At 40.7% G+C, this 15,472-nt stretch overlaps 1 protein-coding gene across 1 annotated transcript in view; it reads right to left on the reverse strand.

Moving 5' to 3' along the window:
- The window catches only part of LOC5574897 (nuclear pore membrane glycoprotein 210), a 65,087-nt gene extending 50,143 nt beyond the window's left edge, over positions 1-14,944 (reverse strand). Inside the window, exon 1 of the mRNA XM_021841337.1 lies at positions 14,637-14,944. Coding sequence (XP_021697029.1) covers positions 14,637-14,788 — 152 coding nt within the window. The 5' untranslated portion in view covers positions 14,789-14,944. The remainder of the gene's footprint in view (positions 1-14,636) is intronic.
- Positions 14,945-15,472: the final 528 nt, after the last annotated feature.

Below are 15,472 nucleotides of genomic sequence, written 5' to 3' on the forward strand. Positions count from 1 at the left end.
TACGTTTCCGATGTAATGATTACGTAAACTCGGCAGAATAAAAACTTACTATTCTGCACATTAAAATGATACGCCCTTCTTTGCGTCAAGTCTAAATTACAAATGACTTGTTTAATTTTGCACAAAATAGTGATACATCCTTCTTTCAGTCTTATCCTAAGGATACCAAATGGCAAGAAGGCATTTGGCATGATTGATTAAATGATCAAGGACCATTTGATATAATGGTCATTTGGCCAATGACCATTTGGCATGACATGAAGAACATCCTTTTTCAAAAGAAGGAGCATAAGTATGGCTGGATGGCAAATGGCTTTATACCAAATCATTTTATGCCAAGTGACCTTATGCTATATGGGCTCTCCATCAATATATTTTGCCCTGGGAGGGAGAAACCGATACAAAATTTATGAACGTCATAGTGAGCCGAGATTCTGCTGTCACGAACTGTCACTGCGAGCCCAGATCTTGAAGAATGGACAAACTTGATAAAAGCGCGTAATTGATCAAAACAAATTTTTGCATTCCAACAAAGTTGACAACAGTCGGTTGAAAATCAATTCCTGCAACACCCAAAAGCAATGCCACGATAGTACCTTTCAATTTGATCGAATATAAAGTAATGAAACACGCATCTTTTTACTGTTTTCCAATCATCATTAAAATTTAATGCACATAAAACTATGGCCCTTTTTCCAAGTTTGTCCAGAAAGATCGAAGGTACACAATAAAAGAAAACTAGCGATTTTCCCCAAGCCTGCCTTGATTGTCGTTGGTGAGCGGGAGTTATCTTGCAAATTGGAAAAGTGTTGTGTCATATTTCGTGTGTACTATCGGTGCCTCCCTCCCAGATTTTGCCTATATCATTAATGAGATAATACTGAAAGAAGGGTGCATCACTATATATGCAAAAATAAACATATAGTCTGTATATTTTATGGGAATGTATTAAAAGAAGGGTGTATTATTATAATATGCAAAATACTCATGAATAGGGGGATTAGGGGCATATTGGACACATTAGGTAAATGCTTATTTTACATAGAATGGAAATATGTTTCTTTGCTCTAAAATTAAATCCACCGCTTCCTCCGCTTTGCTTATAAACTAATTTGAAGCTGAGAAAAAATATAGTAGAATTTCAGAGGACAAATGAAGCAAAGCGTAAACTTTTATACCGTCAAAACGTGCATATACAATACAGATTTCGTACAGTTTATAAAGTTTTGCTGAAATAGGTATGCATATTCCCAGAGAGTAAATGGGTGTCCATTTCGCCCCGTGTGTTCATCATGTCCTTAACCCTCCTACCTACATATTTGTTTTGTCACATCAGACCTTAGCCTGTCACATAAGTGACTCTTCTTCCTCTTTTCTGGCGTTACGTCCCTACTGGGACAGAGCCTGCTTCTCAGCAGTGTTCTCAGTGTTCTTATGAGCACTTCCACAGTTATTAACTGAGAGCTTACTATGCCCATGACCATTTTTGCATGCGTATATCGTGTGGCAGGTACGAAGATACTCTATGCCCTGGGAAGTCGAGAAAAGTTCCTTTACGAAAAGATCCTCGACCGGTGGGATTCGAACCCACGACCCTCATCTTGTTCTTGCTGAATAGCTGCGCGTTTACTGCTACGGCTATCTGGTCCCCCACATAAGTGACTCACGCAAAGCAATAATTAAAAAAAAAAAGAAAAAAAATGGATATTCATATAGCTTTCTGGGGAATGGTGCATTCTGGGGAATGGAATTCTGGGGAATGTTACATTCTGGGGAACGATTTTCTGGGGAATGGTTCATTCTGGGGAACGGAATTCTGGGGAATGGTTTTCGGGGGAATGGTTTTCTGGGGAATGTTATAGAATCCTTGAGCCTACTCCCTAGTTTTGTTTATAAACTTATAAAATTGAAAATAAGCTTTATTTTTCATTTCATTTCATTTTATTGATTATTTCTTTAGATAGTTTCATACATTATTCATACACTGAGATTTGGAGACCCTTTCAACAGTAAAGTAGTTCATGTATAGTTAATTTAGTTTAGGGTCTATAAATATGGATTCAACTTTAAAGGAAAACTATAACAAAAAAAAAAACCTTTGTAATTGCTTAAAGAAAATGGGATAGTTAAAGGAAATTTTTTCTTAATGTACTAATATCACAGAGGGCGCCGAATAGTTTGTAGCAATGGATTTGCGGAAATATTGCAGCTATTCCAGAATTTGGGTAGCAGGCCGTTGATCCAGTCATCGATTGTGTTGATTCCGGCTAGCCTATGCAAGGCTTCTGTGTGGTAGTATGGGTCCAGATCTAGTATCATTTTCAGCAGTCGATTTTGTTTGGTTTGTAGTTTCCTGCGATGGGTTCTCGCACAATTGCACCAAGCTGGAAAACCGTAGGTAATCGTTGGACGGATGATGGCTTTGTAGAGCAGCAGTTTGTAGGATGTATTCAGGCGAGAGCGACGACAGATTAGCGAGTATAAACATTTAACAAGTTTGTCGCACTTTTGGAGCGACTTCTGGGTATGAATACCAAATTTCATAAGCTTTATAAACTTATAAATGTATAAATTTGTAAACAGCTCATCTTGGCAATATTTGATCATGTTTTAGGAACGAAAAATGAGCGTATTTAAAAAATGTTTAGGATTGGATCTTATTGATCGCTCTTTTCAAATAAACTTTATTTGTAAGCTGGAATAGCTAATCGGGTTATCATTATTTATTTTCCTTAACGGTGAAAAATGTCCTGGGAAACTTATTCCATTTCAAAAAATCTCAAAGTTTTGAGAAATTTGATTCCGATTTGACAAAAAAAATGTTTCTGTGACGCTTTTATCTTCAGTTATGATTTTCGAACTTGTACGAGAAATCTGGGCATTTTTCACAAAACTAGGGTAAAAGCACCGGTTTTGGCCAGCCTAAGAGAAAATGTCAATAAAAATTAAATGAGGAGCCGTATTTATACTACAAATATGTCTAATGCAAGCTTTCAATCCATATTATGTGTGTAAAATATCAAAACTGAGCTATTAAAACCATTTTTTCGCTTTGAAAATCCCGTTGGTCAATATAGGCCAACGGAACCAGTTTCGGCCATAAATTTAACTTCGGTTCCTAAATTGGCCAATTGCATTGATTTCTCATGAGAGTGGTCAAATTAGGAGTGCCCTGGCCAAATTAGGTGTATGGGAGTTAAAATTGTAAGGAAAATGAATTGTTTTTCTTATGTTTTGAAGCAATTTGAACGAGTAAATGAATGTTGCTCTATAATATGAATGTGATCTATTGAACACAAAAGGTTTCATGTCGATTGGATATGTAAAACGGTGTATTATCCACTATGGCTACAACTGGCGTATGGCCAAAACCGGTGCTTCTACCCTACATCTTAAAAATTTCAGTGATTGAAATTTATAAAATTCTGTTCTCAAAAATATTTCTATGAAAATTTTCCACGAGTTGGAGCATAATTTTTCTGGCTTTTCCTTACGCATTTTCTCAACGGTGAAAAATTTTGTGGAAAACTTTTTCCATTTAATTTTTTTTTATTCCTGAGAAAATTTGCTTCCATTTTCATAAAAAAAAACTTTGTTTCTATGATGCTTCGTTCTTAAGTTATGATTTTTCAAAGTAAGTAGTGTCAGGGGAAAACAAAAAATTTCCAACTGAGTTTTCCGGGAAAATAGGCGACCCTGAATTTTTCTCAATTATTTTTATTCATATATTGATGAATCCTGCCTGTGGAAAAAGTTTCATGAAAATCTGAGACCTTTCGGCCCAAACCCATACGGAAATAAAAACAAATCCCCAAAAGTTAAAACAAAATTGCAGTATAAAAAAAGTGTTATTAAGTTTTTGAGTTTTAGGGGTCATTTTTTCAGTTTGTTTTTTAAGGTGAAGATGAATCGAAGCCAAACCTCAAATTTTCAAGAGCACAAATCTGGAGAATCGAACCCGTTCGAGCTGAAAACTTAATCGATTGGTCACCACCAGCTAATGGCCAATGAGGTTTGGCTTCGATTCTTCTTCGGTTACTTTTTTGTGTTTTATGTTTATTCCAATTTTTGGCCGATTTTAAAAACATAATTGAATCTCATTTCGTTAGTTTTTGTTTATGTAAGAACATAAGTGTAAAGAATCCAGCTTCAATGATATATATTTTGTATATTTTAAGGATTTCATAAAACAGCAAAATTTTCCAAAGTTTTAGGCTGGAAACTAGGGCTAAAGGCTGAACTTGGGAAGACTTATTTTGGTGAAATCGAATCGAAACGCCCAAAATTCGAGACCATTCATCGATATCATGTATTTCACAAATCTTTTTAATAAACCTAAAACCTAAAAGATTAAATATTGAAAAAAAAAAGAAGTTATTGGTATTCAATACATATTTCAAATCAATCTTGTAAGCCCCACACTATATCTTCTTCTTCTTTCTGGCGTTACGTCCCCACTGGGACAGAGCCTGCTTCTCAGCTTAGTGTTCTTATGAGCACTTCCACAGTTGTTAACTGAGAGCTTACTTTGCCAATGACCATTTTTGCATGCGTATATCGTGTGGCAGGTACGAAGATACTCTATGCCCTGGGAAGTCGAGAAAATTTCCAACCCGAAAAGATCCTCGACCGGTGGGATTCGAACCCACGACCCTCAGCTTGGTCTTGCTGAATAGCTGCGCGTTTACCGCTACGGCTATCTGGGCCCCCCCCACACTATATAACAAACATTTTAAATTAAATTTAACGACATTTCTACTAAATCATAAAGTTTTTCGTCTTACTCTTCCTAAGGACAAATTCTACTGACCCAGAATTATTTTTTTACCGTGTAAATTGTAGCCAACTAATAAGATAATAAATCTCAGTGAGCTGTTTAGTGGAATACCTTTAAGTAAATTAAAAGTGAATTTAGTAATGAACCGTATGAACTTTCAAGTATTTTTTTAGAGTTTGTCATTTCTCAGAAATCTATCTATCTATCTAAATAAATAAATAAACATGGAATGGTGTTTGTATGTCACGAAATGGCTTAAGGAAAGGCTATTGGATTTTCGAAATTCTTCCATAATTATGTTCATGAAAAAATCCTGACTTGTTTGTGTATATCAAAATCGCAGGATGTTGAGCGGGGAAGTCGAGAATTCTGTGAACGGAACTGTAATTTTGTACGGGACGTTTCATGGCGTTTTTCAACAACCTACTTGATGGCAAGACAAAGTCATAAGTCAGCCAAGACTACTAGTCATTAGTCAGTTTGCAAGTTTTTTTTTCAATGAATAATGTTGAGATACTTTTACTATTGATACACATTTGATTGGAATAGAGTGTATTTTTTCAATCAAATCATTAATTATTAGAACAATTTTTGTATATGATTTGATCTGCCTAACGAAAACATTTTCGTCTAACTTTTCTTTAGGGCAAATTCTACTAATCCAGAATCAAATTTTTAGTATTCAAATTTGTAACGATTTTTAAAGGCAAACATTTAAATATAGATATGTCCTAGATATCATGTAATACATTTCTAGGCAGTTTCCAAAGTACTTTTTATAAAAATCACGTAGATATTTCTCTAGGAGAGCATTAACTTCATTTTTCAAAATTGTCCCATTTTCATTCATCATTTGTCCCGTTTTTATCCGATTAGCTTATGGTCAGCCTAGCACACGGTAATAACCGTGAAATGGTAATGACCGCGAATTGACATGCCGCCAAATGGTACTAACCACGAAATGTCGTACCGCGAAATGACCAACCACGAAATGGTACACCGCGAAGTAGATTTCCGCAAAATGTTATACAATCGCCCTAAAGAGCTATTATTTCGTTACATTATCGTATTACACCGCAACCTAACCGTATCATTAAAAAAAACCGTCACGATAACAATACTCCTCTCGCACGGGTTTGTTAATTTTGCTCGATAGGTAGACGATTTGGCAGTTTAATAGGTAGACTTGGTTTTAGTCTTCGCGCAACTCTCCATTCATAGACTCTGCTATCGAAGTCTATGGAGAAAATGTTAGATCCCTGAAAAACTCTTGGAAGATTCTCCAGATATATTGTTAAATTTATTATTGCAAAAATAATTAAGCTTAATCCTCGATAATATTGGAAGTATTCCTGGAAAACCTTGGGCATAATCTCTGGAGGAAAACGTGAAGAAAAAATCGGAGGGATTACTGACATTAGTTATGAAACATTTCCTTATAAAAATATTCAATTTGAGAAATTACTCAATATCTTCGAAAGAGGCTACACGAGTAATATCTCGATGAAATACTGGAGAAATCTCTGGAAGAACTTCATGAGAAATATCTAGATCAATTTAGAAAGGAATCGGAAAAAGTATCTCGATAGATTTCCAGGAGGAATTTCTCGAGCAATTCCGAAGAGAATTCGTACAACATTTTAGAAGGAATTTCTATGAAAATAGTTGAAAAATTTGGTGAAAAAATCCACAAGGGAACTCCTGGAGATTTTTAGAAAAATTCATGAACAAATTATTTCAAAAACCCTGGAATGTGGAATTGTGAATTGTGTCACAATTCACAGAATAATTCAGAAATTCCCTGGAATTCAGAAAAACACCTGTAAAAATTACTGGAGGCATTAGAATCTGCTGAAGAATTCATTTAAGCATACCTTACTTAAATTATTAGAGACGTTTTTGGAAGGATACATGCAAAAATTTGTAGTGAAGTATATAAGGAATTTTTGGAGGAATCCTGGAGGAACTCGAGGAGGATACGTGAAATTTCTATAGAAACCTCTTGACATTCAAGCATTTACACCAGCAATCGTTGCAAAAATTATAACACGATTTTTTACAGACTCCAAGTGCTGCAGGTCCTCCTCGAGCATCGTCCACGTTTCATGCCCGTAGAGGACTACCGGCCTTATGAACGTTTTTTACATGGCACATTTGGTGCGGACGTGAATCTTTTTTGACCGCAGCTTCTTGTGTAGGCCATAGTAGGCCCGACTTCCACTGATGATGTGCCTCCGTATTTCACGGCTAACGTTATTGTCAGCCGTCAGCAAGGATCCAAGGTAGACGAACTCGTCGACCACCTCGAACGTATCCCCGTCTATCGTAACACTGCTACCTAGACGAGCCCTGTCGCACTCGGCCCCACCAGCTAGCTTGTACTTTGTCTTGGTCGCATTCACCACCAATCCAACTTTTGCTGCCTCGCGTTTCAGGCGGGTTTACAGGTCTGCCACCTTTTCAATTGATCGGCCAACGATGTCCATATCATCCGCAGAGCAAAAAAAAATGACTGGATCTCGTAAAAATCGTACCCCGGCTGTTGATCCCGGCTCTCCGCATAACATCTTCTAGCGCAATATTGAACAACAGCCACGAAAGTCCATCACCTCGTCGTAGTCCCCGGTGGGATCCAAACGAACTGGAGTGTTCGCCTGAAACCTTCACACAATTTTGCACACCTTCCATCGTCGCTCTTATCAGTCTCGTGAGCATCCGGGTGAGCTGTTCTCGTCCATGGTTTTCCATAGCTCTACGCGGTCGATATTGTCGTATGCCGCCTTGAAATCAATGAAAAGGTGATGCGTTGGGACCTGGTACTCACGACATTTTTGGAGGATTTGCCGTACATTAAAGATCTGGTCCGTTGTCGATCGGCCGTCAACGAAGCCGGCTTGATAAATTCCCACGAACTCGCTTACTATAGGTGATAGACGACGGAAGATGATCTGGGATAATACTTTGTAGGCCGCATTTAGAATAGTGATCGCTCAAAATTTCTCACAATCTATACTTGTCGCCTTTCTTGTAGATGGGGCATATTACCCCTTCCTTCCACTTCTCCGGTAGCTGTTCTGTTTCCCAGATTGTGCCTATCATCCGGTGCAGACAAATGGCCAGCCTTTCCGGACCCATCTTGATGAGTTCAGCTCCGATATCATCTTTACCAGCAGCTTTGTTGTTCTTGAGCTGGTGAATGGCATCCTAAACCTCTCTCAAAGTGGGGGCTGGTTGATTTCCATCCTCCGCAGTACTGACGAAGGCATTTCCTCCGTTGTCCCGTCCTGTCCTGTGCTCTCAGCGCCATTCAGGTGCTCGTCGAAGTGCTGCTTCCACCTTTCGATTACCTCACGCTCGTCCGTCAAAATGCTCCCATCCTTATCTCTGCACATCTCGGCTCGCGGCACGAAGCCGTTGCGGGATGCGTTGAGCTTCTGATAGAACTTACGCGTTTCTTGAGACCGGCACAGCTCTTCCATCTCCTCGCACTCCGTCTCCTCCAGGCGGCGTTTTTGCTCCCGAAAGAGGCGGATCTTTCCGGGCCGTTTCCGTCTATAGCGTTCTACGTTCTGCCGGGTCCCTTGCTGCAGCATGACCGCCCGCGCTGCATTCTTCTCCTTCAAAACCTCCTGGCACTCCTCGTCGAACCAATCGTTTCGTCGACTCCGTCCCACGTACCCGACGTTGCTCTCAGCTGCATCGTTGATGGCTGCTTTTACTGTTCTCCAGCAGTCCATAAGAGGAGCTTCGTCCAGCTCACCCTCTTCCGGTAATGCAGCCTCGAGGTGCTGCGCGTATGCCACTGCGACATCTGGTTGCTTAACCCTCTAATACCCAAATTTTTATTTTCGATTTAAGTATTATTTTTCGTTATCTAAAATCGTTCTAAACACGTTCTGGGCATTTATTTATTTTTATTCACAAATTTTTAAATTTTGGTATTTGATTTTTATAATTTTTATTTTTGAACATCCCTAGCTTTTTTCATTTTTTCTTGAAGCCTTTTCTAGTTGTTGATTTTTGGCAATAATAAAAATTTAAATTGTTACGGTATTTTTAAAAATATTAAATTTTTAATTCTTTTTTGGAGCGTATTTTATTTTCCGTTTAACTAACGGAAAAACAGGTTTGAAATGATTTTGATACCACCAGGCTCTTCGTTTGTGATAGGTTAATCGTAGAAAAATATAAAAGGTACGATTTTTTATATTACACGTTAAATGAAGCCCAGGCATTTGTAGGTTATATAAAAATGCAATTTTTCAAACAATTTCTAAAAATACAAAAAAGTTTCAAAAGTCATAAAAAACTTTTCTTATATGCGTGTTATGAGTTAAGGAATAAGCCAAAAATAAAATCATTTTGATTTCCGAGCTACGAAAAAATACACAGAATTCCAAAGTGTACCCCGTCTAAAGGCGGGGTTGGGTATTAGAGGGTTAAGCCGCTCTAGGTCATACCGGGGCGGCCGTCGGTACCGTACGTTGTTAACGACGGAGAGTTTTGGGCGCAGTTAGACCATCACCAGATAGTGGTCAAGAGTCGATGTTAGAGCCACGATAGGTGCTGACGTCGATAATGTCGGAGAAGTGTCGTCCATCAATAGGCCTATTCATATGACGTTCCAAAACAGCTGATCGGGAAGCTCTTTGACAGTTCTTCTATGAAAATGACAGCCTCGTGTATGCACCGGTCCTCCACCGATGTAAACAAATGCATAGACGGACCTGTCACATGAAAAGGCCTATCAGACGGCAATATGCAGGCGTATGCATATGTGTGGAGCATTTTCACCAGCTGTCAGTCGTTCCAACTAACGGATCGGATTCGCTAGATGGAAAGCAGTCGTGTTCCAACCAGCGAATCCCCGCTGTATTCCATAAGAAATCTATGGAGAAAACACTCGAAAAAATACTGAAACTTTCCTCTTGTAACCTGACAAAAAAACGATAAGGGTACATCCCTATGGGGTTGTACGAACTGGTGACGTAGGACCACGATGGTTAATTTAACTGAATTTGATGTCGTTCTTGTTGCTCGTTTTGACTTCATATTGTTTTCAGTGCTCGAAACTTTCGTGAATATTTATGCATATAACGATTTGCAGCCAAGTGTACGTTTAATCATGTCCCAAATATACATTATCTTTATACGATGAATTCGTCATATTTATCTATGAAAATGTGAAATTTCACTTCAGGTTGTATGATCATTTTGAAATTATATTAGTAACCTCCTATGAAATATATGATAGCATTGGAAAGAAGTTATTCGAGGATTATAATGAAAGCTTCAGTCATCGCTTTGTTGATCTTATGGTTTGAGAGAAATATTATTAATTGCTTGGCAATGTGATAAATAAAGTCGGAAGTCTGTTAACTCTCTTACACACATTTGGTGGCACTGAAAAGAGCCAAAGGCTTTGTTAGCTCGGATGCTGTCATAGATGAATCGCACTACAGGATGTTATCAGTTGATTGCCATGGCTAAACGAAGAATCCCCAACGCAAGTGTAGAAATTTGTATAAGTTCTCTGCTTATAAGACGAACCAGGTGAATGTTTCGTGGTGTGGATGGCACACATCAGCAACAGGTATTAGATCACACGGCTGAAGTCGAAATCTGAAAACGTAGCTTAAGTTTGAAATCTTGAGCGATACCACAAGCCGAAAGCTCGATTTGTCTTTTTTTTTTTTTTTTTTTTTTTTTCTTCTAAGCAATGGGGGGATAATCTGCTCAACAGACGCCGTGTGGGGTTAGGGACCATTTACTACATGCAAGCAGTAAACAGGACTACACCCCCGACCCACTAAACCATTTCCATTGCCGCCAAACCCTTCGTCTCTCCGGGACCACCAAGAAGGCATTGCTTCGGAGAGGGGCTATTGCACATCGCATCCTCCAGGTTAGCTGCGTAGCCATGCAGCAACGAACATCGATGACACGCTTAGGGGGGTCCACCAAGGTAGCATGCTGGCGCTTTGCCAGCTTCCCAGGTGGTCCTCACCTCCCGTTGTCCGCTGAAAGCGGGCAGGGTCGACCACTACGCCCGCGCCCAGCTGCACCGCAGGTATCAAGAACTGATACTGCGGGCTTCGCAATTTGACCTACTGAAGGCTCAGGCCCTATCAGCTAGCACCAGCTGGGATTGCTGACGAAGGGGCCTCCACCTGCCCCGAACAACCAGAGGCTCGTATCCACCCAGTAGGCCGGCGCCACGACAGCAGCGCTACCAGGATGTTCTCCCCGCGGCCGCTTAATCGCTGTAAGGGTCGATTTCGACCGTAGGGCACCGGTATGACCTACGTAGCCGACTGCGAACCCTTGGACCACCTGTTGTTTAGCGTCTGCACTAGCCACTCCTCGAGTCCACTCGCCACCTCCTTTGCAGTTCCGAGACGATGTGGGTGATAGCCGATGAAACGGCATTCCAGCCAAACTCGTCTTCACACATCCTCTGGACCAAATTGTCCGGAGTCGTGTCCCGACCGCATGTGGCTAACATGCGGTCACGCATTGTGCGGAAACGCGGGCACACGAACAAAACGTGTTCCGCCGTTTCCTCTAAACCTGCACAAACTGGACATTCGGGAGAACCCGCATGACCGAAACGGTGTAGATACTGTCTAAAGCAACCATGGCCCGAAAGGACCTGTGTCAGGTGGAATGTTAGTTCCCCATGGCGCCTATTGACCCAGATATCTAACCTCGGAATCAACCTGTGAGTCCACACTCCCTTGGTGGAACTATCCCACGCACGCTGCCATTTTCTTTTTCACCCCTTCGACCATTCATTCCTCAGCACGGTTTTTCGCATCACACCTTGAATTGGGGTTACCCCGTTTGGTGGACTCTTACCACCGGAACAGGTCGTCCGTAGTTCTATTCTATACGCCGGAACTACACGGCTAAAGCTCGATTTGTCTAATAATAGTAGAAATGATGCCTAACGGGCTTGATTCTTGACAGCACCACAGATGAGTTTATCACGAGCCGAAATCTCATAAACCAGATGCTGATCAACAGCTCAGTAGGCTTCTGGCTACGAGGTGCTCCTCGCTAAGCAGGTTCGGAGAAGCTCTTACCAGCTCGAAAGCAAAAATGGAATGAAACCGAATCCGGCGAAGGAAGCATGCTTTAAACCCTTAGATTAGCAGATGATGCTCCTCCCTTTCGTGCTCTTCTCTTTCTAGTCGACCAATCTGGAAAATGGGTATGTGCCAATAATGTTTTGGGCTTAGAATTACTTGAAAATTGCGAAAAATGATAATGCGTGAGAAATTGATCAAACATGAATAGTTGGAATGCTTGACATTTACTAAATATTCTCTAGTTAGCTATTAATAATCAATAGTTTTCTTTAGTATGAAAGTGAATTTCTGATTAATGGGTGCCAAAATGATGAAAATTGTTCAATCAGAATTTCTCTTGAAAACCATTCTAAATATGTCGCAATTTTGTTACATGTGATCATTTTCATAATCGAAATGCTCGGCAAATCAAAGACACTGTTGGAAATGCCACTCTAGTTTACAATAGTTGTGAAATGTTGAGCACTCACCCCGACGGCACAGCAGCAACGTCCAAGAATAGTCTCAAATTGTCGTGCCATCAATTATTCATGACAAATTAAATTTTGTACGAAATTGTGAGATTGATTGAGGAATATAAGATGTAACAAGGTCGGAAATATTATTCTTTCAACTCTTTTCCACAAATTTGATGGCCCTGACAAGGGCCGATGGCTTTCTTAGCCTCGATGCGGTCACAGATAAATAGCACTGCGGGATTGATCAGTTGATTGCCATGGTCCGTGGATGGCGCACAACAGCAACGGGTAGTGGATCACCGGGCACAAGGCGAAATCTGGAAACGATGCTCACTCTTGAAATCTTGAGCGATTTCCACCGATCACCAGACGCTGGATCGCTAGATTCAAATCAGCAGGTGCGGACGTCGCAGCGCAGGATCGCAGCAGCTCTTGCCAGCTCAGAAGTCGAAACGGAATGAAACCGAATCCAACAAAGGAAGCATGCTATATACCCTTAGATTAGCAGATTATGCTCCTCCCTTTCGTGCTCTTCTCTTTCAAATCGACCAATCTGGAAAATGGGTATGTGCCAATAATGTGTTGGGCTAAGAATTACTTGAAAATTGCGGAAAATGATAATGCGTGAGAAATTGATCAAACATGAATTGTTGAAAGGGTTGACATTTACTAAATATTCTATAGTTAGCTATTGATAATCAATAGTTTTCTTTAGTATGAAGGTGAATTTCTGATTAATGCGTGCCAAAATGATGAAAATTGTTCTGTCAAAATTTCTGTTCAAAACCATTCTAAACATGTCGCAATTTTGTTACATGTGATAATTTTCATAATCGAAGTGCTCCCATAAAATATGGCAAATCAAAGACACTGTTGGATGTGCCACTCTAGTTTAAATTCGTTGTGAAATGTTGAGCACTCACCCCGACGGCACTGCAGCAGCGTCCACGAATAGTCTCAAATTGTCGTGGCATCAATTATTCATGACAAATTAAATTTTGTACGAAGCTGCGAGATTGATTGATATCATATAAGATGTAATAAGGTTGGAAATATTATTCCTTCAACTCTTTTCCACAAATATTATGGCCCTGACAAGGGCCGATGGCTTTCTTAGCCTCGATACGGTTACAGATAAATAGCACTACGGGATGTTATCAGTTGATTGCCATGGTCAAACGGGGAATTTGCTTAAACGACGAACCATCTGAATGGTTCGTGACGTGGATGGCGCACAACAGCAACGGGTATTGGATCCCCGGGCACAAGTCGAAATCAGGAAACGATGCTCACTCTTGAAAGCTTGAGCAATTTCACCAGTCCGACGCTCGATTGCAGCAACTCCTCGGATCAGCAACTCTGGGGGCTTCTGGTTTCTGGTTCCTAACGGGCTTGCTTCTGGACCACCGATCACGAGTCGAAATCTGGGAGCGCGGATAAATTTGCGGCGGCGATGACGATGGCTTGGACGCTTCTCCGAGCGGCAGTAGTTTGCCGCTCGGAGAAGCGCCCAAGCCATCGTCATCGCCGCCGCAAATCAATCTTGCGTCTTCCTCTTCCGACGACACAAATTGGACTGTGACGCGGGTGCAAAAGCAAAGCGAGAATGACTCGCCCGGTCGTGTTCACAGTCCGACCGCAAAAAGAAGACTGAGGGAAGAAGCAGGGACCATTTGCTTTTATAGTGGGAAGCGACACCGTCGAAAAGTGCTCGAACGTGATTGGTTGGATAAGAAAGGGGTCAACATTTATCAAATTTTCAATAGTTTAACAACAAAATTAACTTATCGGATATATTACTAACGATGCGTAGATACATTTCTGATCGAATGATACTAAAATCGTAATAATTGGTTCATAAACAACTGAGTTATTAACGTTCAAAATCTCCCCTAATTTCGTTACATGTCTCATTTTCCGTACTTTTAAAGTGCACCCCAATATAGAAAACAAAGACGTAGTCCTACGTCAAAATCCAGAAGAACCTGTGGAACGTTTCTCTGGTACTTCTAGAGATTTATTAGTGACTGGCATCAAAACAGTTACCAATCTGAATGCTTAATCCTAATCAGTGACATCATCCGAACGAAAACAAATACAACAACAATCACGAGACCGGCGAAGAAGTAAATGACCTTGACGGAAGCGGTTTGTTGATCTATTCCCAGCCGATGATGTCACGACCCACAAACTGCGGTCCCCCAGAATTCCATTTACAAGCACTTCCGATTTCTAAACACCGAGCATCAAACGAAGAGGTTAGAAACAAATCCCGTACCAAGCAGGGCAAACAGCCGGCATCTCACTCACCATTTGAAGCACCCTTTCTCCACCACCTCGAGGGTAAAGTTGACCGAAATGTGGTCGAAGATTGGCAGCAGCACGCGGGGGTAATTCAGCTTTGTGGCCACTCCCGTACCGACCAGCACCACCAGCGCCAGCAGTAGCGAGGAAAACCGCATTTTCCTCGATTAAATCCACCAGAAAAGTTCGTAATTTTTACCAACAGTTTTCGGCAGCGTGATTTGCAGCAGCACAAGAAAAATAGCTTTACTTCACGTTCGTTCGGGAAGGTTTTTACTCGGCTCTTTTCCGCCCGTCGCGCTTCACGTTTCTGCAAAACTGAAGATGGGGGGATCGATGTAAACAACACGAAAAGCGCCGAAATTTGACGGTTTGGGAATCGATCATCGTAACTGCGCCGCATCGGCCAAAAACTCGACGAGGCATTTTAAGGGTATGCTACAAAAAGAAATATCAAAATGTATTTTTTTGCAATTCCGTTGCAAATAAATCAACTTTTCATTGAGAAGTTGATCAACATAACAGCCTACTTTTCCTATCAAAAGAAGCAGTGCTGAAAAGTGCTACTTTTCAGCACTCTTTTCGGTACTGAAAAGTAGCACTTTTCAGTACTGTTTTGATGGGCGTCAACCGAATAACCCTGTCTCTTCATGCCATTTGTGTTTATTCTGCGCGGTGTGCGAGTCGAGATGAGTCGTTCTCACCTCGGGTGGCATGAGGCGACTAATGTTAATCAAATGGGAGCGAGTCGACAATTGTCACTTCATTCGATTCGTCTCGCCTTATAAGCACAATTGCATCTTATTCTTGAGTTAATTTTACGTCTGGCATCAAATGCTGGA

Source organism: Aedes aegypti, chromosome 2 (genome assembly GCF_002204515.2).
Source record: "Aedes aegypti strain LVP_AGWG chromosome 2, AaegL5.0 Primary Assembly, whole genome shotgun sequence".
Classification (NCBI taxonomy): domain Eukaryota; kingdom Metazoa; phylum Arthropoda; class Insecta; order Diptera; family Culicidae; genus Aedes; species Aedes aegypti.